We start from the raw sequence: 27,674 nt of genomic DNA, 5'->3' as shown, positions 1-27,674 counted from the left end.
CTTGTCCATGCCCATCATTCAGCTGTCCTGTTTTTCCCTTTCAGAGACCTCCCACCATGACATGTCAGAAATAAGTGAGAAACCTGAGGTTGAGGTCACCATTGAAGGTCAGTACCACGGGTCCTGAATTTCAGTTGGTTGTACATTTTTCTGTCCAAAATGTGTTTTCCAAAGCCTGCATTACTTGGCACTGAATGAAGACAATTTTGTGTGCTGGTGTTGAGTGGAGTTTAGATTGTGCTCTACTTGGTAAATGAGCCTGGTAGAGAAGTTTTAGAAAACCACAATATACTGAAGCATATTGGACTTGGTGGGCTGGTTTTGAAACGATGCCTGACAGATATTTGTATCTTTGGAGTAAATTTCAGGTGTTGTTAATGAAAAATATTAATTGAATGGACAAGATGATTTATCATTCCTTCATTCTGGAGAACACATTGCTTTATAACCACACTGCAGTTGGATGTAACATTTGTGTTAACAAATGCTTCAGGGAAGAATGGTACCAGCACAGAAAGGCAGTGTTGTAGGTGGTGTAAGCAGAGCTTCGAGGTGTCTGTCTCATGTTGGTAACTGTGAGATCCAAAGCTTTGCAGTGAGCAGCTCCCTTTGCCATCCAAGTGGCTCCAAAGCTGCTGAGCAGTGTCCCTGCAGTTCTCATGCTGGGATGTTGGTAGGAGGTGCTCTGTGTTTCTTGTATTTGTGAATGAGTGTCCTGGAGCTGTTTTTAAACACTGCTGATTTAGTCTTTTGCATTGCTTGCTTGTGGAATTATATTAGGATCACCCAATCAATAACTTAGAAAGTAGGCAGAGCATTTGTGGGAAAGTGTTCACTTCTGGCATTACTTTCATTGTTTTACAATGCAGCATGGAAATAACTCCACCATTACCTCGACAGAAAGGTTTATATGAGAGGAGTCATGAAGTTCTACTCTTATGTAAAGGCCTTTAGCACAAAAGTAAAAAAACATTTTTCTTTTTTTGTTTCTTAAAGAAGATGATGATGACTATCCACCACCTGACAAGAGGCAGAAGAGCACCAAGTCAGCTAATGAAGGGGCCAGTACTAGGAAAAGAAATGCAGAAGAGTCTGATTCTGGTAAGATGAAAATTAAAGATTATTTTATTTCCCTACTTTGTTTTATCAAAAGGTTTTGGGTGATTTCTTGCTGCCAAAAAAACCCAGTATCTTGAAAAAAAAACTTAACTGATTGTTTAGAACCTTTTTGAGAGAATTATAGAATAAAAAAACTAAAAAGATAAAGGGCATTTTTGGAATTTCATTTAAGAGCCATGGACTCTATGTAGATGTATTGCAGCAGTATAATATTCATTATAGGCTACCTCTGTTGGTTTTTGTTATTTGACATGATGATGTAAATAGACAGATAGAAAGTTGGGATTCTCTGGTTATGTTCTTTCCTGATCCTTTCTGTTGGGTTCTCCGCAGAAATGCATAGATGTCCTTCAGTTTAGTCTGGTTAAAGGTGCTTTACCTGGGATTTTTTGTGATCCTGTACCTCTCCTTTGTTCTGTGGTTTGGTTTGGCTTATGGGCACATTAATCTGTCTGCTTTATAATGTTCTGTGCAATCAGGAATATGTTTTTTACTTTATATTTTTGAAGGCAGCCCCCAGAGTTCTGATGACAGTACAGGAACCGATGTGGAAATAGAGTTAGAGCTTTTTTACAACCCTATTTTATGTTCATGCCTAGTAAAACAACTCCTAATTCTTCCTTTTTCTAATACTTTGCATTTGCTAGTTATGTACCCAGCACTGCCTTGGAATTTGACCTAAACATGATACTGATTTCCATGAACTGGATGATGTATTTGACATGGTTCAAGTATACTGCAGTTGAGGTGTCCCAGTAGATAGAGCTGAATTTCTGCTCTACACTACACACATCATGTGAAGAGAAAACTTGGAAGCAAAGATTCCTTCAGCCTTGCTCCCAAAGTGATACCATACCCCAGCTTACAGAGATCTAAAGGAAAATACTCTTCAAAATGCACCAGTGCAGCTTTACTCTCCTGGAATAACTAAAATTTGTTCCTTCATGCACTGCTACTTAATTTTGATAGATTTTCTGATACAATTAGCTTCATTTTGTTTAACTGTAATGCAGTTAAATATAAATTGCTCTTTCTCACACTGAGTGTTGATTGGCTAATCCTGCTTGTGTTGTTGGGGTAATCTGCCCCAACAAAAGCATTGTGCTCATGAATTTCCCTCCCATGTTTGATTGTTGGCCTTGCAGCCAGTTATGGAAATCATCATAGTGCAGAAACAATGAGTGTGTAGAGATGGTAAAAAAATCCCTAATCTGTGCGGACAGGCAGCCTTTGTTTATATTTTCTGTAATCCTGGGTAATAGAAGGTGTTTTATGGTTGTATTAACCCTACAAAGCCAAGAAGATGGAATTTCCTTCAGTCATAGCTCCAGCTGTGCTCTGCTGCTTGTGCAGTTCAGCAAGTGTAATCCTCACTTCCTTGCCTTTGTCTGGAATTGCTCAAAGGCTCATGGTAAAATATTTTTGCTTCTTTTTTTTGTTGCTTGCTGAATGCAAGGGGCTTCCCTGACAATGTTGGTTTAGATGGAGAGGCATGGAGTGTTTGGTTAAAAACCTTGTCCATCATTCAGCAGTGCTGTTTTTCTCTTTCAGATTCCTCCCAGGATGACTCGGCAGAAGCAAGTGAGGATTCTGAGGCTGAAATCACTAGTCAAGGTCAGTTCTGCAGGTCATTGATTACAGTTTTTTGGGCATTTTTCTGTCCAGAATGTGTTTTCCACATATTGCACTACTTGGCAGTGAATGAAGAGGATTGTGTGCTGGTGTTGAGTGTAGTTTGGAATTGTGCACTGCTTGGTAAATGAGCCTGGTGGTGAAGTATTTATTAGAAAACAGGTAAGAACAGGAGCTTTCTGAAGTTACTTGGGTAAGAAATTTACTGCAAAACTTAGTGCCCACAGTTCCTTATTTCTGTTTAAGTTTTGAAATTCAAGGCAGTTCCAGAGCTATGCCTGATTTCCATGGACAAAAAAACCACGGTTTTTTAAAATTGTCTTTTTTAGATGATGATGATGATGAGTACCTGCCCCCTAGCAGGAGAAAGAGGAGGAAGAGGAACACCAGGTCGGCTAAGGAAACTGCCAACAAAAGGAGAAGAAAAGCACAATATTTCAACTGCAGTAAGATGATTTTATCTCCCTGCTTTGTTTTACGAAAAAGTTTTGGGTAATTTTGTCCTGCAGGAGTGCAACACATTAGTGCAAGCCTTCATTTTAGAGCCCTGGGCTCTGTGTGGATGAATTGCAGCAGTAGAATCATCATCATAGCTTACCTCTGTTGTTTTTTGTTATTTGTCATGACAATGTAAATTGATGCACAAGAAGTTCACATTTTCTGGACGTGTTCTTTCCTTATCCCTTCTGTTGGGTTCTGCACAGAAAAACATACATTCACTTCAGTTTAGTCTGGTTAAATATGCTTCACCTGGGATGTTTTGTCATCCTCCTTTATTCTGTGGTTAGCTTTGGTTTGGAGTGGTTTATGGACACATTGATCTGTCTGTGTTATAGGGTTCTGTGCAGTCAGGAATGTGGTTTTTATATATTTTTGAAGGCAGTCACCAGAGTTCTGATGGCAATGCAGAAACAAGTGTGGAAATAGTTAGAGCATTTGAGATGTGAAGTGTATTTGTGGGGATAAATTAACATCCTAGGATATTTTTTTCACAGAAATATTTGGAAAGATGTAGCCTAATTTGAATTGTAAATCTTCTCCAACCACTCTCTTTTCAAATATTTCCACCAGATTCGGTTTTCTGATTTTTGTTTTGCTTTACTTTAAATCACCCAAATCACACCACTCTGGGGCTTGCTATAAGCAAATTGTGATGGTAGTCATCATTATTTTAAGTTGTGAAAGACATTTGTAAGGTCCTCCTTACCCAAGGTTTGTTTGGCAGGGTGTAAACAGTCCATCATTGTCCTGCTGGCTTTGCTCTGAGCCCGTGGCTCTCCAGCCAGAGCTGTGTGCTTTTCAGGGCAGGTTTTGCTAGCAGCACTGCTCCTTCTTGCAAATGGCATTAGTTTTGTTTGGAAGGTAGGTATCACCATAGTTAGGGGTTACCATTACATGAAATTCAGCAGCAATTCTTCTAATAAAGGAAAATGAGTTTCTGATACAAGTAGTTTCACTTTGTTTAACTGTAGTGCAGTTAAATATAAATTGCTCTTTCTCACACTGAGTGTTGATTGGCTAATCCTGTTTGACTTGTTGGGGCACTCTGCCCCAGCAAAAGCATTGTGATCATGAATTTCCCTCCCATGTTTGGTTGTTGGCCTTGCAGCCTGTTATGGAACAGCATAAGGTAGCACAGCAATCATGAGTCTGTAGAGATGGTAAAAAAATCCCTAATCTGTGTGGAAAGGCAGCCTTTGTTTATATTTTCAGTAATCCTGGGTAAGAGAGGAGAAAATCCTTATGATTGTATTTAGCCTACAAGCCCAGATGATGGAATTCCCTTCAGTCATAGCAGCAACCCTGGAGTGTAACATGAGCAGTTTAGCAAGTGAAATCCTCACCTCCTTGGCTTTCTCTGGAATTGCTCAAAGGCTCATGGTAATATATCATTGCTTGTACTTTTATTGCATGCTGTGAGTTCAAGGGCCTTCTTTCACAATGTTGATTTAGATGCAAAGGCATGGAGTGTTTGGTTGAAAATCTTGTCCATGTCCATCATTTAACAATCCTATCTTTGTCTTTCAGATTCTTCCCAACATGACTTGTCAGAAAAAAGTGAGGATGCTGAGGTTGAAGTCACTTTTGATGGTCAGTTCCCCAGGTCATTGATTTCAGTTGGTTGGGCATATTTCTATCTAAATTCTGTTTTCCAAACCCTGCAATACTTGGCAGTGAATGAAGAGAATTGTGTGTTGGTGTTGAGTGTAATTTTGACTATGAACTGCTTGGTAAACGATATTGGTGGAGAAGTTTTAGAAAACCACAATATCCTGAAGCATATTTGACTTGGTAGGCTGGTTTTGAAATGACTCCTGACAGCAACTTGTATCTTTTGCATAATTTTCAAGTGTTGGTAATGAAAATTATTCATTGCACAGAGAAGATGTTCTAACATTCTTTCATTCTGGAGAACACATTTATTTATAAACACACTGTGGTTATATGTAACATTTGTAGTTAATAAATGCTTCAGGGAAGAATGGTACTAGAGCAGAAAGGCAATGTTGCAGGTGGTGTAAGCAGAGCCTCAAGGTGTCTGTCTGATATTGGTAACTGTGAGATCCAAAGCTTTGCAGTGAGCAGCTCCCTTTGCCATCCAAGTGGCTCCAAAGCTGCTGAGCAGTGTCCCTGCAGTCCTCCTGTCTGTCCACTTGTGTGTGTTTAAGGCAGATTTGACCTGTTTGATGAATTTCATTGGTTCCCATTGGTTTTTCTCTGGTTTGAAAGTGGGTTTAGAACATTTGAGCTGTTCAAGGCGAAACATAGATCCTGTGTTTTGGGATCTAGTACTGGTATAATATTACTTCCACTTAGATAACACAGGTAGTCCTTATCTGCACAATTTATTCTGTGATTCCTTTTACTATTGCATGGCTGTTTTATGATCATGTAGTGCTCAGTCATATTTCAGAAGACAATGTTGTTATCTTAGGAAAGTAGCTATCTCCTTAGGAAGGTGGCTTTCCTTAGAAGTACCTTTGTTTTTTTGCTCTCCTGTGCTTTGCACAGGCCTTTTTGAAGGAATAAATTGTTCCTTCACGGGTAGGAACAGGAGATGCCTGAATTTACACAGTTAAGTAATTTGTTGCAAAATTTGGTGCCCTGGTAAGCACAGGTCCTTAATTCTGTTTTAGTTTAGAAATTCATGGCAGTTCCAGTGCTGCACTTGAGTTTTCCTGACAAAAACCCAGGGTTTTATTTAATTGTTTCTTAAAGATTATGAGGATGACTTCCCACCACCTGACAAGAGACAGAGGAGCAGCAGTTTGTCTAATGAAGATGGCAATGTTGAGAGAAGAAAAGAAGAAGAGTTCAATTGTGGTAAGATAAAAATTCAAGATGAGTTTCCCTGCTTTGTTTTATGAAAAGGTTTTGGGTAATTTTGTGCTGCAGGAGTGAGACATTTTACTGCAAGCCTTCATTTAAGAGCCCTGGTCTCTGTGTAGGTGATTTGCAGGAGTATAATCATGATCATAGATTAACTCATGGTAATATACCTTTGCTTCTATTTTTGTTGCATGCTGTGAATGCAAGAGGTTTCTTTGACAATGTTGGTTTAGATACAGAGGCGTGGAGTGTTTGGCTGAAAATCTTTTCCATGTCCACCATTCAGCAGTCCTGTCTTTCTCTTTCAGATTCCTCCCAACGTGACACGTCAGAAATAACTGAGAATCCTGAGGCTGAGGTCACTGTTGAAGGTCAGTCATGCAGGTCATTGATTTTAGTTTTTTGGGCATATTTCTATCTAAATTCTGTTTTCCAAAACCTGCAATACTTGGCAGTGAATCAGGAGAATTGTGTGCTGGTGTTGAGTGTAGATTGGATTGTGCACTGCTTGGTAAATGAATCTGGTAGACAAGTTTTAGAAGATCATAATATACTGAAGCAGATTGGACTTGGGCTCATTTTGAAATTATGCCTGACAGCAATTTATATCTTTTGTGACTTCATCAAGTGCTGGTAACGAAAAATACTCCTTAAATGGTGAAGATGTTCTAACATTCCTTCATTCTGGAGAGCACGTTGCTTTTTTAACCACACTGCAGTTAGATGTAACATTTGTAGTTAACAAATGCTTCAGGGAAGAATGCTACGAGAGCAGAAAGGCAGTGTTGTAGGTGGTGTAAGCAGAGCCTCAAGGTGTCTGTCTGATATTGGTAACTGTGAGATCCCAACCTTTGCAGTGAGCAGCTCCCTTTGCCATCCAAGTGGCTCCAAAGCTGCTGAGCAGTGTCCCTGCAGTTCTCATGCTGGGATGTTGGTAGGAGGTGCTCTGTGATTCTTGTATTTGTGAATGAGTGTCCTGGAGCTGCTTTAAAGCACTGCTGAGATTGGCTTTTGCAGTTGTTGCTTGTGGAGTTATATTAGGATCACCCAACGAGCAATTTAGAAAGTAGGCAGAGCATTTGTGAGAAAGTGAACACTTCTGTCATTACTTTCATTGTTTTACAATGCAGCATGGAAATAACTCCACCATTATCTCAGCAGAAAGGTTTATATGAGAAGAGTCATTAAGTTCTGCTTATATGTAAAGGCCTTTAGCACAAAAGTGAGAGTGCTCTGAAAAGGTTTTCTCTGACAGAATATAACAGAACTGAATTGGTACAAGATATATAAATACGTGATAATATTCTTGCTAAATAAACCATACTCTTGGTGATGTGAGTGCATGTTTTTCTGCATGTGAAATTAGTTTTCATTGTTTAGCCATTTGTTCTCTCTGAGGTTGGAGTTATTGGTAATTGGGCAGTTTAAAAAGCTCATTATCTTAGGGAAGATAGGGATGGATTGGGAAGTGCCAGATTGAGTAGCAGCTCTCTGACACATTGCTAGGTTTGCTGTCCTGTTTTTGCACTTATGTGTGTTTAAGGCAGATTTGACCTGTTTGGTGAATTTCATTGGTTCCCATTAGTTTTACACTGGTTTTAAACGTGGTTTTAGAACATTTCAGCCCTTCAAGAAAAAACATAGGTGCTTTTGATATCTACTAGTGGAATGATACTATTTCCAATTAGATAAGAAAGGCAGTCCCTATCTGCACAATTTATTCTGTGATTCCTTTTGCTGCTACATGTTTTTTTTTATGATCATGCAATGCCCAGTCCTGTTTCAGAAGACAATGTTATTTTCCTTATGAAGTACAGGAGCTTTCTTTTTTGCCTGGTTTTTTGCTCCCTTGTGCTTTGCACACACATGTGCTTTTAGAGGAACAAATTGTTCCTTCACAGGTTAGGAACAGGAGCTTTCTGAAGTTGCTCATGTATGTAATGTCTTGTAAAATTTGCTGCCCTGATAAACACAATTCCTTATTTCTGTTTTAGTTTCGAAATTCAAGGCAGTTCCCGTTCTGCATGCAAATTCCGTGGACAAAAATACAGGGGGTTTTTTATTGTTTCTTAAAGATGATGATGAAGAAAATCTGCCACCTGATAAGAGACTTAAGAGCAAAAATTTGGCCAATGAAGCTTCTGAATCTGAGAGAAAAGCTGAAGAGTTCAGTTCTGGTAAGATAAAAATTCTAGATGAAAATACTTATGATTGTATTAACCCTAGAAAGCCAAGAAGATGGAATTTCCTTCAGTCATAGCACCAACTGAGCTCTGCTGAATGTGCAGTTTAGCAGTGTAATCCTCACCTCCTTGCCTTTGTCTGGAATTGCTCAAAGGCTCATGGTAATATATCTTTCCTTCTATTTTTGTTGCATGCTAGGAATGCAAGGGGCTCTTTGACAATGTTGGTTTAGGTGCAGAGACATGGAGTGTTTGGTTAAAAATCTTGTCCATGTCCATCATTCAACTGTCCTGTTTTTTTTTTCAGAGACCTCCCACCATGATATATCAGAAACAAGTGAGAATCCCGAGGTTGAGGTCACCCTTGAAGGTCAGTACCACAGGTCCTTAATTTCAGGTTTTTAGGCATTTTTCTGTGCAGAATGTGTCCTACACGTATTGCATTACTTGGCAGTGAATCAGGAGAATTGTGTGCAGATGTTGAGTGTAGATTGGATTGTGCACTGCTTGGTAAATGAACCCGGTGGAGAAGTTTTGGAAAATCACAACTGAAGCAGATTGGACTTGTTGGGCTGGTTTTGAGATGATGCTGACAGCAGTTTTTATCTCTTGCATAGTTTTCAGGTGTTGGTAATGAAAATTATTGATTGCAGGAAGAAGATGTTTTAACATTCCTTCATTCTGGAGAAAACATTGCTTTATGACCACACTGCAGTTAGATGTAACATTTGTAGTTATTAGATGCTTCAGGGAAGAATGGTACGAGAGCAGAAAGGCAGTGTTGTAGGTGGTGTAAGCAGAGCCTCAAGGTGTCTGTCTGATATTGGTAACTGTGAGATCCCAACCTTTGCAGTGAGCAGCTCCCTTTGCCATCCAAGTGGCTCCAAAGCTGCTGAGCAGTGTCCCTGCAGTTCTCATGCTGGGATGTTGGTAGGAGGTGCTCTGTGATTCTTGTATTTGTGAATGAGTGTCCTGGAGCTGCTTTAAAGCACTGCTGAGATTGGCTTTTGCATTGCTTGCTTGTGGAATTATATTAGGATCACCCAACGAGCAATTTAGAAAGTAGGCAGAGCATTTGTGGGAAAGTGTTCACTTCTGTCATTACTTTCATTGTTTTACAATGCAGCATGGAAATAACTCCACCATTATCTCAACAGAAAGGTTTATATGAGAGGAGTCGTTCAGTTCTGCTTATGTAAAGGCCTTTAGCACAATAGTGAGAGTGCTCTGAAAAGGTTTTCTCTGACAGAGTATAACAGAACTGTATAGGTACAAGATGTGTCAATATGTGATATTATTCTTGCTAAGTAAACCGTGCCCTTGGTGACATGTGTGCATGTTTTTCTGCATGTGAAATTTGTTTCCTTTGTCTGCTCTACCCATTTGTTCTCTCTGAGGTTGGAGGTGTTGGTAATTGGGCTGTCTCAAAAGCTCATTAGCTTAGGGAAGAAAGGGATGGATTGGGAGGTGCCAGGGTGAGTAACAGCTCTCTGACACATTGCTAGGTTTGCTGTTCTCCTGTCCGTCCACTTGGGTGTGTTTAGGCAGAGTTGACCTGTTTGATGCGTTTGACTGGCAGCCATTAGTTTTAAACTGGTTTAAAAGTGGGTTTAGAACATTTGAGCTTTTCAAGACAAAACTTTGGTACTGTCTTTTTAGATCTACTAGTGGACTGACATAATTTCCAATTAGATAAGAAAGGCAGTCCCTACCTGCACAATTTATTCTGTGATTCCTTTTGCTGTTGCATGGCTGTTTTACGATCATGCAATGCCCAGTCCTGTTTCAGAAGACAATGTTGTTTTCCTTATGAAGTACAGGAGCAGCTTTGTTTTTTGCTCTCTTGTGCTTTGCACAGACCCTTTTGAAGGAACAAATTGTTCCTTCACAGGTAGGAACAGGAGCTTTCTGAAGTTGCTAATGTACGTAATTGTTGAAAGTGAAGGGAGACGACCCATCTTTGTTGTTGATCAGCATCGACTCCGATTTATTGATCAAATCAGTCACTTTTTATAATAGTGTTAATTAAATTCATGCATATTGCAAAATCTGAGCTCACGATAGGTTACAGAGAAAACTCTAACCCCTCCTTTTGTTTACAATACCTGTGGTTTGTTTATTGAAACTAAAATTAGTGTTCTCACTGTGATATGAAACGTTCTCAAAACCTTCGTATCTGTTCCCAGAGCAGCTATGTGTTCCCAGAGAGCCCAAGGACAGAATGTTTTGCCTGTTATGGGAAGAGTGTCTGAGAATCTTATTGTTTATAAAGTGGTGCTTGAGAGCCTAATTATTTACAGAATCAAGCCTGGGAAATGCTGCTTTACAGCTGCCTTTTCCTTTCCCATCAGCTGTATACCTTCATGGCCTCTTTCTTTAAGCCATGCTTGAACCAGGCTCTCCACACGTAATGTGTTGTAAAATTTGGTGCTCTCATAAACACAATTCCTTATTCCTGTTAGATTTTTGAAATTCAAAGCAGTTCCAATGCTGCACATGAGAACCCTGCACAAAACCCCAGTGATTTCTATTTGATTTTTTTTAGACTCTGACCATTCCTACGTGTTCCGTGAGACAAGACAGAGGAGCACCAGGTCAGTTAATGAAGAATCCAGTACTCCGAGAAGAAAAGAGGAAGAGTTCAGTTCTGGTAAGTTGAAAATTCAAGAGTATTTCATCACCCTACTATGTTTGATGAAAAGGTTTTCTTTAATTATGTGCTGCAGGAGTGAGACATGTTAGTGCAAGCCTTCATTTAAGATCCTTGTTCTGTGTAGGTGAATTGAAGCAGTATAATCATCATCATAGGTTGCCTCTGTTGGTTTTTGTTATTTGGCTTGATGATGAAATTAGATGCACAGGAAGTTGGGATTTTTTGGTTGTGTTCTTTCCTGATCCCTTCTGTTGGGTTCTCCACACAAATGCGTCCATGTGTTTCTCTTTAGTCTGCTTAAAGATGCTTCACCTGGGATGTTTTGTGTACCTCTCCTTTATCCTGTGGTTTGGTTTTTGGTTTAGGGACACATTAATCTATCTGCTTTTATAAGATTCTGTGCAGTCTAGAGTATATTTTTTACTTTATATTTTTGAAGGCAGCCACCAGAGTTCTAATATCAGTGAAGCAATAGATGTAGAAATAAAGTTCTAGCACTTCAGATGTGTTTTTTGTGCTTATAAATTACCATCCTTGGATATTTTTTCATAGAAATATTTGCAAAGCTGTTGCCTAATGGAAATTGTACATCTTCTCCAATCATTCTCTTTTCATATTTCTACCAGGCTGGCGTTTCTGACTTTTGTTTTGTTTTTAGTCTCCCAAATGACACCACTCTGGGGCTTGCTATAAGGAAATTGTGATGGTAGTCAGCATTATTTTAAGTCATGAAAGGCAAATCACCGAAGGTTTAGTGGTTTGGCAGGATGAGAACAGTCCATCGTTGTCCTGCTGGCTTTGCTCTGAGCCCGTGGCTCTCCAGCCTGAGCTGTGTTGGTTTTTACAAAGTTCTGTAAGAGAAGTATGGAGAGTTGCACGTGGTTTTGCTGAATAGTGTGAGATGAGGGTCTGTGGTGATGCTGGGTCCCCAGGCAGGAGCAGAGGTGAACCCTTCACTGTGAAAACCCAGCTTTTTTAAGCAGTCAGCTGGTTATCAGTTACATGCTTTTGAGTAGGTGTAATCTTCACCTCCTTGCCTTTGTCTAGAATTCTCAAAGGCTCATGGTAAATATATCATTGCTTCTTTTTTTGTTACTTGCTGTAAATGCAAGGGGTTCATTGACAATGTTGGTTTAGGTGCAGAGACATGGAGTGTTTGGTTAAAAATCTTGTCCATGTCCATCATTCAACTGTCCTGGTTTTTTTTTTCAGAGACCTCCCACCATGATATATCAGAAACAAGTGAGAATCCCGAGGTTGAGGTCACCCTTGAAGGTCAGTACCACAGGTCCTTAATTTCAGGTTTTTGGGCATTTTTCTGTGCAGAATGTGTCCTACACATATTGCATTACTTGGCAGTGAATCAGGAGAATTGTGTGCTGGTGTTGAGTGAAGATTGGATTGTGCACTGCTTGGTAAATGAACCTGGTAGAGAAGTTTTGGAAAACCACAATATACTGAAGCAGATTGGACTTGTTGGGCTGGTTTTGAGATGATGCTGACAGCAGTTTTTATCTCTTGCATAGTTTTCAGGTGTTGGTAATGAAAATTATTGATTGCAGGAAGAAGATGTTCTAACATTCCTTCATTCTGGAGAACACATTGCTTTATGACCACACTGTAGTTACATGTAACATTTGTAGTGAATAAATGATTCAGGGAAGAATGGTACCAGCACAGAAAGGCAGTGTTGTAGGTGGTGTAAGCAGAGCCTCAAGGTGTCTGTCTGATATTGGTAACTGTGAGATCCCAACCTTTGCAGTGAGCAGCTCCCTTTGCCATCCAAGTGGCTCCAAAGCTGCTGAGCAGTGTCCCTGCAGTTCTCATGCTGGGATGTTGGTAGGAGGTGCTCTGTGATTCTTGTATTTGTGAATGAGTGTCCTGGAGCTGCTTTAAAGCACTGCTGAGATTGACTTTTGCAGAGCTTGCTTGGGGAATTAGATTCCTTTTGCTGCTGCATGGCTGTTTTATGATCATGCCAGACCCATCATGTTTCAGCAGACAATGTTATTTTCCTTATGAAGTACAGGAGCAGCTTTTTTTTTTTTCTCTCTTTTGTTTTGCACACACATGTGCTTTTGGAGGAACAAGTTGTTCCTTCACAGGTAGGAACAGGGGCTTTCTGAAGTTGCTCATGTAAGTAATGTCTTGTAAAATTTGGTGCTGTCATAAACACAATTCCTTATTCCTGTTAGATTTTTGAAATTAAAAGCGGTTCCAGTGCTGCACATGAGTTCCCTGCACAAAAACCTACTGGTTTCTTTTTGATTTCTCTTAGATTCTGACCATTCCTGCATGTACCCTGAGAGGCGACGGAGGAGCAGCAGGTTGGTTAATGAAGAGTCCAGTACTCAGAGAAGAAACAAAGAAGAATTCAATTCTGGTAAGATGAAAATTCAAGAGTATTTCATCACCTTGCTTTCATTTATGAAAAGGTTTTCTGTAGTTTTAGTGCAAGCCTTCATTTAAGAGCCCTGGTCTCTGTGTAGATGAATTGCAGCAGTATAATCATCATCATAGGTTGCCTCTGTTGGTTTTTGTTATTTGTTATTTTGATGATGAAATTAGAAATGCACAGAAAGTTGGGATTTTTTGGTTGTGTTCTTTCCTGATCCCTTCTGTTGGGTTCTCCACACAAATGCATCCATGTGTTTGTCTTTAGTTTGGTTAAAGATGCTTCACCTGGGATGTTTTGTATACCTCTCCTTTATACTGTGGTTTGGTTTTTTTTGGTTTAGGGACATGTTAATCTGTTTTACAAGATTCTGTGCAGTCTGAAGTATATTTTTTACTTTATAGTTTTGAAGGCAGCCACCAGAGTTCTGATATCAGTGAAGGAAAAGATGTGGAAATAAAGTTACAGCATTTCAGATGTGTTGTTTGTGCTTACAAATTACCATCCTTGAATATTTTTTTCACAGAAATATTTGAAGATGTTGCCTAATTTGAATAATAAATTTTATCCAACAACTCTCTTTTCATATTTCCACCAGGTTGGCTTTTTTATTTTTGCTTTGTTTTGCTTTTAATCACCCAAATCACACCACTCTGGGGCTTGCTATAAGGAGATTGTGATTGTAGTCATCATTAATTTAAGTCATGAAAGGAATTTGCAAGGTGCTCATCACCCAAGGTGTAGTGGTTTGGCAGGGTGTGAACAGTCCATCATTGTCCTGCTGGCTTTGCTCTGAGCCCGTGGCTCTCCAGCCAGAGCTGTGTGCTTTTCAGGGCAGGTTGTGCTAGCAGCAGTGCTCTGTCTTGCAAATGGCATTAGTTTTGTTTGGAAGGTAGGTATCACCATGGTTAGGGGTTACCATTACATGAAATTCAGCAGCAATTCTTCTGATTAAGGAAAATTAATGTCATTGCCTGTGCTGGCTGCAGTGTTAACTGAATTTGTTGGAGAAAAGAAATCTAAGTGGTTTGTTTTCCTCAGTGTAATGCCATGTGCTTTATACCTGACTGTGAGGAGGGAGTGTGAGAAGGGGGAAGTGTGATAGGAAATGACCTTGGCTCTGACTATGCCTTGGTTTTGACTAGAAATTTATAGCTAGAGATGCTGAGTGTGGCCCTTTGAGTCAGACTAAGGCTTTGTAACACCCTTTTTCTGAGATCTGTTGGTTTTTACAAGTTTCTGTAAGAGAAGTATGGAGAGTTGCACGTGGTTTTGCTGAATTGTGTGAGATGAGGGTCCATGGTGATGCTGGGTCCCCAGGCAGGAGCAGAGGTGAAACTCTTCACTGTGAAAACCCATCTTTTTTAAGCAGTCAGCTGGTTATCAGTTACATACTTTTGAGTAGGTGTAATCTTCACCTCCTTGCCTTTGTCTGGAATTGCTCAAAGACTCATGGTAGTATAGCATTGCTTCTGTTTTTGTTGCCTGCTGTGAATGCAAGGGGTTCTTTGACAATGTTGGTTTAGAGGTAAAGGCATGGAGTGTTTGGTTGAAAATCTTGTCCACATCCAACTGTCCTGGTTTTCCCTTTCAGATTCCTCCCAGCATGACTCATCAGAAGGAAGTGAGGTTTCTGAGGCTGACCTCACTAGTGAAGGTCAGTTCCCCAGGTCACTGATTTCATTTGGTTGGGCATTTTTCCATCTAAACTGTGTTTTCCAAAGCCTACATTACTTGGAAGTGAATCAGGAGAATTGTGTGCTGGTGTTGAGTGAAGATTGGATTGTGCACTGCTTGGTAAATGAACCTGGTAGAGAAGTTTTGGAAAACCACAATACACTGAAGCAGATTGGACTTGGTGGGCTGGTTTTGAGATGATGCCTGACAGCAGTTTTTATCTCTTGCATAGTTTTCAGGTGTTGGTAATGAAAATTATTGATTGCAGGAAGAAGATGTTCTAACATTCCTTCATTCTGGAGAAAACATTGCTTTATGACCACACTGTAGTTAGATGTAACATTTGTAGTTAACAAATGTTTCAGGGAAGAATGGTACCAGAGCAGAAAGGCAGTGTTGCAGGTGGTGTAAGCAGAGCTTCGAGGTGTCTGTCTCATGTTGGTAACTGTGAGATCCAAAGCTTTGCAGTGAGCAGCTCCCTTTGCCATCCAAGTGGCTCCAAAGCTGCTGAGCAGTGTCCCTGCAGTTCTCATGCTGGGATGTTGGTAGGAGGTGCTCTGTGTTTCTTGTATTTGTGAATGAGTGTCCTGGAGCTGCTTTAAAGCACTGCTGAGATTGGCTTTTGCAGAGCTTGCTTGCTGAATTTGATTAGATGTGCCCAATCAGCAAGTTAGAAAGTAGGCAGAGCATTTGTGGGAAAGTGTTCACTTCTGGCATTACTTTCATTGTTTTACAATGCAGCATGGAAATAACTCCACCATTATCTCAACAGAAAGGTTTATATGAGAAGAGTCAATAAGTATAATTATATAAAACAAAAGTTGCTTACTTTTGAGATCTACTAGTGGAAAGGTATTATTTCCAATTAGATAACACATGTAGTCCCTACCCGCACAATTAATTCTGTGATTCCTTTTGCTGTTGCATGATGATTTTATGATCACACAATGCCCAGTCATGTTTCAGAAGACAAGGTTGTTTTCCTTAGCAAGTACAGAAGCAGTTTTGTTTTTTGCTCTCTTGTGCTTTGCACTGGCCCTTTTGTAGGAACAAATTGTTCCTTCACAGGTAGGAACAGGAGCTTTCTGAAGTTACTCAGTTAAGTAATTTGTTGCAAAATTTGGTGCCATGGTAATCAGAGTTTCTTAATTCTGGTAAAGTTCTGAAATTCAAAGCAGTTCTAGTGCTACACTCAAGTTCCCTGAACAAAAAAACAGTGATTTTGTTTTTGTCTGTTTAAGATAATGATGATGACTATGTACCCGGTGAGAGGAGACAGAGGAGCCCCAAGTCAACCAGCGACTCAGGCAGTAGTGTGAGAAGAAAAGGAATAAGGTTCAATTTTGGTAAGATGAAAATTGAAGATGATTTTGTTTCCCTGCTGTGTTTTATGAAAAGGTTTTGGGAAATTTTGTAGTGCAGGAATGAGACATGTTAGTTCAAGCCTTCATTTATAGTCCTGGTCTCTGTTTAGATGTGTTGCATCACTATAATCATCCTCACAGGTTGCCTCTTGTTTTTTTGTTATTTGATGTGACAATGTGATTGGAGGCACAGGTTTGGATTTGGATAAACTTTTTTTTTTTTTTTGCAGCTGTATTTTCTTTCAGAAATAGGATTTCTGGGGGTATTTTGCAGCACTAGGACTTGGAGAAATTCTGGATTAAAGTAGAGAAGGCCAGATGCCTCCTGATCCATGTAGTTGTACAGATTTCCACCAAAACAGCTCCATGTACTTTCTGTAAGCTTTATCAAGCTTTTGAGCACTCAAATCTAGGTTGCTGTCAACAGCACCTATAAACTGCCTTTATCCCTGGAGGCTGCAAGAGCAGATGACTGAGCTACCAAAGAGAGAAATCATTATTGGCAGTTATTTAACCTGGGTTTTGTTGTGTTTTTTTTTACTTTCATTTAATATACATCTCTTGGAAGTAATCTTTAACATTTTATTTTGTATTTTTCTTTCTTTTTAATGTATCCATGCATTTTAAGGTGTAGTCTGTACTGTACTCAGGAGGCACCTGTTTGCAAGTAAAAGTACACACTTCATATTTCATTTAGTGGTAACACAGATTTTACAAGATTCTCAGTTTTTTTTGTAGTCTGACATGTCCTCCTCTTTTCTTTGCAGACAAATGGAATACACGAATTACAGACTTGAGAAAAGAAGTTGAAGTGCTGTTTGAAAAAAAATATGGTATGTGTCACACACCTTTCCAAGCCATTGCCTGTAGTCCTTTGTCACAGCAAGTGACAGACTGCTCTTTGGCATGCATCTTGTTCTTGGCTCAGGAGCACACCAGAACTGACAGCAGCAAAGGACTAAATACTGCTAGCAGACATAAAATTGAGAAAAGTAGCTTTTTTGATGAACAGAGTAATTTCAAAGTGGGATATCTGTGTTTGGCACCAAAGTGGGAAGCTTGATTTTATTTTTCAGTTGTGCTCAGTCTCCTGGAGCATCTGCATGCTCAAATTTCTTGGGCACCCACATTTGAGAGAGTTGCCCTTTTGTCTGCAATTACACTGAGTCTTTAGGTGAAAGTGTCTTTAGAGTGGCACTGAAGAGAAGCTGCCACTCACTGGTAGTTCATTTTTGATTATGATTGTTTTTCAGTGAAGCAAAAATTATATATCCTAATGGCTCTTGGGAAGAAAAAGCAGCAGATGTGTTAGACTTTGGAATTTGTCTCCAAATGTTGCACTTAGATATGTTTTGTGTCTACATATCACAAACTACAACAGCATCAGTAAAGATTTAAAAATAAATGCTGGTGTGCCTCTTCCATGAAAAGTGGAAGTGCTTTCAGAATAGTCCTTGTGATTTGGAGTTACTACATGTTTGGGATGTGACCATCATCTGACATTCAAACAGCCCACTGAAAGCAACTTGCACCAAGGCAATACAGCTCAGAATCTGATTCACTGTATTTTAATTACTCTAGAAAGGGGCATCATTCTTTATGAAATGCTTTAATTTTGATTTTCATCTTCGCACGTAGCAAAGTTGGTTGAAGAAAATTAAGTTGGTTTAAGACAATTTAAGAGGTGGAGCAATTTAAGAGCAACTATGGAATGAGTTGCTTCCCATTATGGTATTAACTAATCACTTTCCATCAATACTACACTTACTAGTAGTTGTAGTGAAACCATAGCAGTCTAATTACAAGCAAAGCAGCAACAGGCAAAAATTAAGAGTAAACAATCACTAAATACAAAATTACTGAATGTCTGGAAGTCCATGCCAACAATGGGAAATCCAAAATGATGGGGTATGCCCCCACCCCTTCCCAAGTTGCTAGTTACTTGCTTTTCATTTGTTTCAAAGATTTCATTAGGAGGGCCATGCTTTTTTCAGCAGTTTTAGAAGTGTATTTTTTATTTCCTTAGTAGTTCTTTGGATTTCTAAAATACGCAGAAACTTCAGGAATTCACTGAAAAGAATGGGTGTGTGGCCCTACTCCAAGGCATTAATGACTTGTAAGCCAGTAGTAGTAACAAGTGATAACAGAGCTAGAAACTGAACATGAACTGAAACGTGCTTGGTTTAAGTCTAGATAACTTCATCTTTCAAAATGCTCTATTAAGCAAAACCAAAATAATGACAATAACTTCATCTTTCAAAACGCTCTATTAAGCTAAACCAAAGTAATGACAATAATTTCATCTTTCAAAATGCTCTTTGAAGCAAAACTAAAATAGTGAGAATAACTTCATCTTTCAAAATGCTCTATGAAGCAAAACTAAAATAGTGAGAATCTTCACTCTTAACAGGTGTGGTCACTTTTATTAAATGTTTACATAAAGGGAAAAGAGGATGATCTGCATATGTATGCAGGGCTGCAGTTTGTTTACTGTGAATCAAAGTGATTTTGCTATTAAACAAAGTCCCTCACAGCATGAATGCTTGAATGTTTAAATGTGCTGAGGGCTTATTACCTGCATGCTAATTATCATGTTCATCAGAGTGATATCAAACAGGTAATTGAGTAGAGCCACAAGCTAGCCTAATATTTTTATTCTCCTTTTTCATTAAAGCTGAAGCTATCAAGGCAGAAGGTCCAGCACCTATCCCATACACAACCTTCCAGTCCCATCCAGAAGATTTGTTTGTGGAAGGGCTGCCAGATGAGATTCTAGTCTAATATTTTTATTCTCTTTTTTCATTAAAGCTGAAGCTATCAAGGTAGAGGGCCCAGCATCTGTCCCATATGGAGCCTTCCAGTCCCATCCAGGGGATTTGTTTGTGGAGGGGATGCCAGATGGGATTCCCTTCAGGAGCCCGGCCACGTACGGCATCCCGCGGCTGGAGAGGATCCTGCTGGCCAAGGACCGGATCCGCTTCGTCATCAAAAAGTGAGGAGCTGTGTCACAGACATCTTCTCATTAAAATCTTTTCCTTAGGATTTTTCCTGATGAAGCTGAGAAGTTGCAGCAACAAAGTGTAAACAATGGTTATCTGCTGCTGTGGAATGCAGCAGGTGGATCCATGCTTGGTCTCCTGTGGATGTTTGGATTTACTGATCACTCAGGGCAGAGCTGGGTCTCGCTCTCTGCTGAGACACAGACCTTTGTTATTGATTCTTTTCTATTCTTAGCTTAGCTAGCCTTCTGAGAACTTTCCTTCTATTCTTTTAGTATAGTCATAATGTAATATATATATATATATATCATAAAATAATAAATCAAGCCTTCTGAACATGAATTCAACATTCTCGTCTCTCTCTCACCCTGAAGACCCTTGTGACCACTGTCACAGAACTGTTCATTTTTGGCTCTGCATTACTCATTGTTTTCTGCCTCTGCCACTTTGCTTCATTTTTCTCCACGGAATTACAAACTGGTTTCTGCTGGTATATTAGTTTATGGTACTGAAGAGTGGCTTTTAGTTGATGTCCATTTTGATATATTCAGTTTATCAGGCCAGTGGACCACTGAGAGTGGGAGTGGAGAGATCTCTGGTCAAATCTCTTCAATATTATGGACTTTTGTCAGGGGCAGATCTCTTTGTACTGTTCAGATCTCTGCAGCTGCAATACATGTTGAAAGCCATTGACTTTGGAATACTTGATCCTGTTTGAAGATCCTGGCCTAATTTCAACTTATGCTTTTTAAAAAAAAATTGCTGGAATGTTGTATCAAGCTGTCTATGGCTGTATTTGTATAAAGCATTTCCCAGGGCAAGCTTGAGGCCAGCACATAGCTACTGGTTCCTGTGGTTTAGGTGTCCTTGGTGTGTCTGGAGGTAGATCAGGTAGTGTACATGAAGGAGAGCTCAGATGGAGATTGACTGACATTTAAAGGATGCTTCAGTGAGTAACAGCTGGTGTTTTCCTGTCTTCAGTGGTGTAGGGCCTAATGCAAGAGTTTTTGAAATGGACAGGAATCTGCTCATTGCAGTGGTCAGGCTCAGAATTGGGGGTAGTGGCAGCCTCTGACTCTGTGCATGCTGCCTTTACCAGAGGTGCTGGTTGCTTACATTTGAGAGGAACATCATCAGTTTCTATCATCCTAATGCTTGCAGGTAACTAGAAAAGGAAGTAGTGTAGATCTACCTTGTGTCTCATTTAAAATCAGGTATCATACATAGATCTAATTATTTATGCAATGTTGGCACCTGCTTTTGTCAAATATGTCTTAGTTGTTAACAGAAATTAATTTTCGGTGTTTATTGATTTTGAAATGTGTAACAAGAACAGCTTAAAATCTAGTTTGGCTCTGTGAGAAACATCAAAATGTTTAATTTTTTGTTTGTTCAACTGTGGATAAAATTAGATATATTTGGGAAAGAGAATTGTCTGCTTTGAAGCTTATTCTTTTAGAGATTAAATTTTTAATGTCTATCTTTGTTTCTGATTAAGTCTATCTCACAACGCAGGAGTAAGTTTAATGGAACCTGTATGTCACCATGAAATGAGTAGATGCTCATAGTCATCAGATATGGGTATTGGGCATGAAAAATGCTTTGTCAATAGGGTTCCAGCCAGCTCTTAGGATACTTCAGCATTAGTTGGGGATCATGATGTCCCCTGGGAGGATTTTGGGTTTGATCCTTCAGTAAGTAGTAACTTGAGGCTGTAGCTGGAGGCTAGTTTCTCCAGTGTCTGTCACTGTTGAAACATGTACCTTTAATCTTTCAGGCCTGAACTTCTGAATATAACAGATCCTCCAGAGGTCACTACAGCTTCAAAAGGTAGGTTTTCAAATGTGTGAGTTGTACAAGCACATGTGATATTCCTGTTTCTCCAATATACTCATAGTCTTCTATCAAAGACAGTATTAAAGTGAATATTAAGGATCTAAATTAAGCAGATATACCATAAGGCTGTCTATTTAATGTGTGTGCAGGAATTAAACTTTTCCTTCCTGAAGTTAACTTAGTGTATTGAGTCTTAATAACCTACAGTACCTTCAAGCACAAAATTCAACTACAAAAATAGTAGATAGGCTAGGAACTGAGCCTTAGCCTTAACTGGACTGTTATTTGGCTTTTTAAATTAGCCTTTTTGTGTTGTTTTAGTAATTTTTAATACAATTGTACTGATTATGGAGGCAAAGCAAGTACATTGCTCAACTCATAAACCCCCTAAATAGCTATGAAAACTGGTGGTAACCAACTTCTATGGCACAGGGTTCTGAACTGGCTTGTCATCACCAGCTATCACTTTATAGAGACATGTGTGACCTCTGCATCCTCTCTAATAAGAGAAGAGAGCATCCCTGGGAGCTGTCAGTAACATCTCAGAGAACACAGGAGTCAGGAGCTGTCTGAGCCTCCTTTCCTGCAGTGTTCTTCCTTTTGGATTCCCTCTTTCCCAGTGATTTATTATCTCCTCTACTGCTCCCTGTGTCCACTGGGCATCTCAGGAGACAGAGCTGTGGAGCACCAGCCCCTGCTCTCTCAGCTCCTTGTGGCCCCATGTCCAATTCCTGCTCTGTCCACAGGCCCTGATGGCTTCTGTCCCCAGCAGGAAAGGGATGGGATGAGTATGGATCTGTATTTTGGCTGGCAGAGGAAAAGATGATTTTCATTTGCATTCCTGTGGGAAGCAGGCTGGTCAGGAAGGTTTTGTAGACTGGCCTCAGTTCTGAAACTCTGAGAAGACTGATAGTGGCTGCAGACAGAGCAGTTGGATCTCAGGAAGTGTCAGCTGGAGCTTATGCTGATAGCCCAGTCTGGTGGAAGTATGGAACACAAACCATTGCTTTTACATTCTGACTGAACCCATGGTGTGTAAGCAGGCCAATGTCCTCTTTGAGACTGGGAAGCTTCACTTGTTGGTCACAAAGTCATATTCAGGAGGAAAAAGTGATTTGTATTATATGTGCTTTGATCCCTTAAAAGTAAATTTTCATCCCATATGCCTGATTCTGCACTGAATATCAACAAATTCTTCATGAAATGAAACCTTGAAAAACTGTTTGCATCTCCAAGTGGAATCTGCAGTTTGGAGGTGGATGATGAATGTATTGCAGTTCTTCAAGCCAAAACATTGTGTGTATTTTGTAGCAAGACTGATGTCACTGGTTCAGTGGAGTTTTGTCAGTTTTAATATTCTGTCACTATTTTATGGTCGTTTTTTTCTGGTTCCACATTGAATCCATACTTCTTACATACAGCATTTATGTGTTACCTGAAAATGCAGGATGATTATGCAGTGTATAAACTGAACAACTGAAAATATAACCAGTATAATTAAGGAATGTTGGTTTTGTTCTGTGTCAGTCTCAAATCCAGCAAAAGCAGAATGGTCTTCCAGAGTCACCAAACTGAGAAAGATGGTAGATCAAATTTTCTGTAAAATGTATGGTAAGTACAGCATTATTATCTTCTTTTCTGAATGGCTTTGTATTTCTTGAAGGTTGCATTCATTCCTTCCTTTCAATGTCTGTGTGAATGAGACCTTTGTTCAGATTTTTTTTCCAAGTATTTAAAATTCTTAAATAAGCAGTAAACTAAAACATTCTTTTTCACTTTCATTATTTTAAATTCCATATTTTTTTCAAGTCTATTAAAATTCTGGAATTTAAAATAATGAAAGTGAAAAAGAATGTTTTAGTTTACTGCTTATACAAGGTAAATTCATAATTTAAAAAGAATTTTAAGTGTTACCTATACAGGTCTTCTGATTACTCTTGATTCCTTCCTGTCTGGATTTTTTTCCTTTGGTGGTAAAACAGCTGTTTACTTATATCCACTGCAATATCATCATAATTAGTATTAAAACATTTTTGGGTGAACTTTTATGTTCTGTCCAATATGGAAAAAAAAAGTCAAGTTATAAGACTTAGAATAAATTTTTTCATGATACTCTATAACAGATTAATAACTTTGGATAAAACGAATGTATTATGCCCTAGTAAGCAGTCCAGCCTGGTATTGTGACTGCCCAACAGCAACATCATACAATATGGCAATTTTTTTACATTTTTTACATGCAGAGACTTGGGTTTTGTTGAATTTAGATGTCCTGCATTGTTCCATATAGCATAGTTGCAACAGCCTGAGGAATTAGTATCAGCTAGCTTTTATTAAAAGTTGCTTTATTAAAAGCATTATTATTATTTATACAGTGACTGGATGTGTTTTGTTCCTACAGCCAAGGCTTTGGGGAGCAATGACCCTAGAGCTGTTCCATACAAGAAATTTGAAGCCCATCCAACTGACCTCTATGTTGAAGGGCTGCCAGAGAACATCCCCTTTAGGAGTCCCTCGTGGTATGGAATCCCTTGCCTGGAACAAATTATTCGAGTGGGCCACAAAATAAGATTTGTGATCAAAAAGTAAGTCTAAACATGGAGGGTTTTTAAAGGAAGAGTCCAAACAAGCACCCTATGTGTAATCAAGCACTTGGTTTCATTAAGTAATGAAGCATTTGGTCTCTAATTACCCAATAGGCAAATTGAATATTCTGCGTGGTAAAATGGGCATTTGCAATCCAGACAAATATTTTAGAATATGTTTTGCATATCTGTTAACATGTTGATAAGTGTGAAAAACATAATGAAAAAATTCAAATTCTTCAATAATGTCATAATAGGTAGTGATATTTATTTTACGACGAGAATAAGCAGATTTTTTGTGTCCTGGTTGCAGGCCAGAGCTGCTAAATCACGTTCCAAACGAAAGTCCTCAGCACAGGTCAAACCCTCAAGGTAAGACAGGTGCTGCTGTCTCCATGTGGGAATAGAAGGGTTTGATGGGGAAACACATCTAGATCAATGCAGCATTTTTCAAGAAGGAACCCATGTGTGATGAGTGTGCTGGCATATTCTTCATGAGGGTTGGAAGGAATGAGCTGATCACTGTGGATGTGGATGGATTGTGAAATCCTGATGCAGTCCCAGCTGCCTTTGAATAACCAGCCTGGGTCATCTTCAGAGCCCCAGAGAACTGGAGTTACTGTCCTGGCCTGAATCAAAGGTCTGCAGTCTTTTGGGGTTTCACAGGTGACCCTGAGCTCTTTCAGGTTCCTGTTGGTAAGGAATTGTAGGGACTTCTTGAAAACGTGACGTGCCTTTAACAGGGAGAACCACTAAAATAATTTCTTCCTGCATCTGAAGGCTCTGGAGAGCAAGTTGTTCTGCTAGGGTCAGTGTTTGAAATTCATAACTACATTTAAATCGACTTTTCATTATGTAGAGGAAATTAGGTGTATCATTTTAGCTGCTATAAATAATCATTACTCATTGTGTGTCCCTGTTTAATCAGATGTAATTGTGTTGTTAGTTTTCATGTTCTTGTGTTGAAAGATGTTCAAATGTACCTTTGTATCTAGAGCTGGGTGATTCTCTGACACCTGTTTCTGGTTTTCAGGGAGAGAAGATTGGAATGTCAAGATTACAAAGCTAAGACAGGAAGTAGAAGATATATTTAGGGTGAAGTTTGGTAAGTTAATGAACTTACTAATGCTAAATGAACTGTTGTGCAATGCTGCTGCATTTCGAAACTCCTGTGTTTAAATGTTACAGTATTTACTTAAGCATCAGAAGTATACTAGGACAAGTATGGAAATCTTGACTCCTCTTATCTATGTTTTACTTACTCTTTCCTGTAACTGACATTAATGTTTTTATAACAGTATCCTAGACTGATATTTTTCCAGTTGTGTGACGAGATGTTTCTTTTGGATGAAAAGAAGTTCTCAAAATAAAACATCAGGCACTGTAGGCCTATATTAGACATTATCTGTAACAAGATGGGCCAAGTTCCCATTGCAGCTACTCCACAGAAAATAATAGGGAATCTCTTCAAATATATTTAAATATTCCTTTTTTTTTCCAGGAGGCTTTGAGTATCAGAGCTTCTGTAAGACAAGATTCTTAAAACCACTTGAGATAAAATTCCACCCATTTAAGTTTGTAATACATGATTTAATCTTTATTTTCAGCTGAAGCTCTGGGGGTTTCAGAGTCAGTGAAAGTTCCCTATGCTGTGTTTGAGTCACACCCTGACTCCTTGGTGGTGGAAGGTTTGCCAGAAGGAGTTCCCTTCCGGAGCCCCACCTGGTTTGGAATTCCGCGCCTCGAAAGGATCATCCGTGCCAGTAGCAAAATCAAATTTACTATTCAGAAGTAAGTTTGTGATCCAGTTATTTTTATATTACATTCTCTGATTTTGAAGTTACTTGGCTTCGTTTCCAGCAACTCTAGGCTTTAAATGCTAAACTCTGCTTCCATGAAACACAAAGAATATTTTGCACATATGCTTTATCTCATACAAGGACATACATTCCTCATTCAATTTCTGTAGATGTATAAATTGTGTGTTCCATGCATCAAAAACTGAGGAGGGGAAATGGTCTTGTACCTGGAAGCTTTGTTCCTTCCTTTTTTATTTTCTTTTTCTGTATTTTTCTTTGCTTGAAGTAAACCCCGAAGAAAATTGCAGAAGAGAAAATACATCTTTATGTTTTCTGTTTTTTTGTGGTTATAGTAGATGGAGAGTCATCCATGCTTCTAGCAGGATTTCCTTGTAGAGAGCTGATGTTATGTGAATTGGAACTCAAATGAATTCCAAGAAGTTGGTAACTTTTTGCTGTATGACTTGTCTTGCAATTGATTGGATTTGTTCTGTTCAACTTCCAGGCCTGACCTTGTCATTTCCCATTTGCCTCTAAGACTGGCTAGTAAATTAAAGAAAACAGGTAAACAATTAAATATTATTTGCTGCCATCCATTTGTAAATACTTCCTTTATACTTCCCTAGCAGACTGAGAGATCTTTGTGGTTGAAAAATACAGGTGTTGTAAATAAAAGGTATTATTTAAGATGATCTAGCATAGTAGCCTCTAAATCTGCTATTATTTGAGAAAGACACCCAAACCATAAATGTATCTGCTTTTCTACTTGACTATTCTAGTACAGAAAAGGAATTTACTCAATTTTGACAACTTCTATTTCACTTTTAATGGCTTCAACCATTTTAAACTGAGAGCTGTGAACTGCTGTAAATAACAATGGTTTTTTATAAGAAAAGCATAAAATAATCTCTTGTCTGTAGAAAATTCAGATGTTAGTAATTTTGTTTTGGGTTTTAGATAATAAAAAGTACCAAAACTCTCCTTCACACTTAGAAAAAGCAAAGTCTTTTGTTCTGAATTAATGGAAAATCTAGGTGTGTCTTTTTTAAGAGCACTAAAACTACTGCTTAAGGTTGTGAGCACCACTGTATTGTTCAGGTTTAACTGTGCAGACTCTACTTAGTTGAGTCTGTTAGAATTCTTAGAATACAGCTGTTCCTTTGTTAGGTGTGCAAAATTTGTGCTTCACACCTTGTGTTCTTTTGGCTTCCAGGAGTTAGTCCAAGGACCTCCAAAAGGTCACGAAGTTCTTCAGAAAATTCAAGTGTTCCAGAGATTGAAGTTACTATTGAAGAGAGTATGGAAGAAATAAATATTCTTCTGATGTTCTTTTATTATATTCTTCTATATTTTCTGTTCTTCTAAGCTTTCATAGCCCATAAGTAATGTACACCTCATGTAGCAAACTCTTGAGGGCTCCAGATACACTTCAGTATAAAATAACTTTATAACTTTATATAACTTATGTATAACTTTATAACTTTTTTCATTTCTGAAACAAACTGGATACTGTGTAGATGATGCTTAGGTAAAATGTTGCAGTTTGACAGCTTGCTTGGCCCAAGCAGAGATGTGGGAACTGATGTAGTCCTGAGCAGAGAGATCACAGATGTGGGCAGTAGCATTAAATGCTTAAATACAACTCTAGAACTTCCTAAAGGTTTTTTTTTTATTCTACTCTTGATTCAGAATTGAACATTTCTCTAGTAATCAAGTTTGATGCATTGTTCTTTCTGTATGATGTCTTGTTTCTGCTCTCTACCTTAAATATGTAATGTCTCTTCATAGGTCCTAAAAAAGGCCAAACTAAAAATGCAGAAACTGATTCTAATACCAGTGACTCCAATGCAAATTCAAAGCAACAAGGAAAAGACTTTTCTTTTGGTAAGTGTTGGGGGAATTAGCACAGATGCATTCTTTTAATGTTGATGTGTTGATCCAGGAACACCTGGGTTGCATATCAGATATTTTGAGGTCATGTTCTGATGTACAGTTAGTGAATGACTGAAGTCCTCTCTTTTGTGTACATTCAGTTCTTCATTATGTGTAGTAATCTGCAGTAGAGAAATCCTGGTTGATATGTGGAGCATGCTGCACAAATG

General features: G+C 38.9%; 1 protein-coding gene across 1 annotated transcript in view; it reads left to right on the top strand.

Annotated features, from left to right (window-relative positions):
* The window catches only part of GTF2I (general transcription factor IIi), a 71,923-nt gene that overhangs the window by 30,311 nt on the left and 13,938 nt on the right, over nucleotides 1-27,674 (top strand). The window contains exons 14-38 of the mRNA XM_058817558.1: nucleotides 45-107; nucleotides 997-1,101; nucleotides 2,671-2,733; nucleotides 3,081-3,197; nucleotides 4,780-4,842; nucleotides 5,971-6,075; nucleotides 6,390-6,452; nucleotides 8,076-8,258; nucleotides 8,572-8,634; nucleotides 10,810-10,914; nucleotides 12,130-12,192; nucleotides 13,196-13,300; nucleotides 14,907-14,969; nucleotides 16,231-16,335; nucleotides 17,121-17,186; nucleotides 19,162-19,345; nucleotides 21,130-21,182; nucleotides 22,716-22,799; nucleotides 23,590-23,773; nucleotides 24,087-24,145; nucleotides 24,807-24,878; nucleotides 25,381-25,564; nucleotides 26,078-26,136; nucleotides 26,786-26,869; nucleotides 27,361-27,456. Coding sequence (XP_058673541.1) covers nucleotides 45-107; nucleotides 997-1,101; nucleotides 2,671-2,733; nucleotides 3,081-3,197; nucleotides 4,780-4,842; nucleotides 5,971-6,075; nucleotides 6,390-6,452; nucleotides 8,076-8,258; nucleotides 8,572-8,634; nucleotides 10,810-10,914; nucleotides 12,130-12,192; nucleotides 13,196-13,300; nucleotides 14,907-14,969; nucleotides 16,231-16,335; nucleotides 17,121-17,186; nucleotides 19,162-19,345; nucleotides 21,130-21,182; nucleotides 22,716-22,799; nucleotides 23,590-23,773; nucleotides 24,087-24,145; nucleotides 24,807-24,878; nucleotides 25,381-25,564; nucleotides 26,078-26,136; nucleotides 26,786-26,869; nucleotides 27,361-27,456 — 2,391 coding nt within the window. The remainder of the gene's footprint in view (nucleotides 1-44; nucleotides 108-996; nucleotides 1,102-2,670; nucleotides 2,734-3,080; nucleotides 3,198-4,779; nucleotides 4,843-5,970; nucleotides 6,076-6,389; nucleotides 6,453-8,075; nucleotides 8,259-8,571; nucleotides 8,635-10,809; nucleotides 10,915-12,129; nucleotides 12,193-13,195; nucleotides 13,301-14,906; nucleotides 14,970-16,230; nucleotides 16,336-17,120; nucleotides 17,187-19,161; nucleotides 19,346-21,129; nucleotides 21,183-22,715; nucleotides 22,800-23,589; nucleotides 23,774-24,086; nucleotides 24,146-24,806; nucleotides 24,879-25,380; nucleotides 25,565-26,077; nucleotides 26,137-26,785; nucleotides 26,870-27,360; nucleotides 27,457-27,674) is intronic.

Source organism: Ammospiza caudacuta, chromosome 20 (genome assembly GCF_027887145.1).
Source record: "Ammospiza caudacuta isolate bAmmCau1 chromosome 20, bAmmCau1.pri, whole genome shotgun sequence".
NCBI classification, from domain to species: domain Eukaryota; kingdom Metazoa; phylum Chordata; class Aves; order Passeriformes; family Passerellidae; genus Ammospiza; species Ammospiza caudacuta.
Note: the sequence above shows the minus strand (reverse complement) of the source record. Positions and strands in the feature narration are given on the sequence as shown.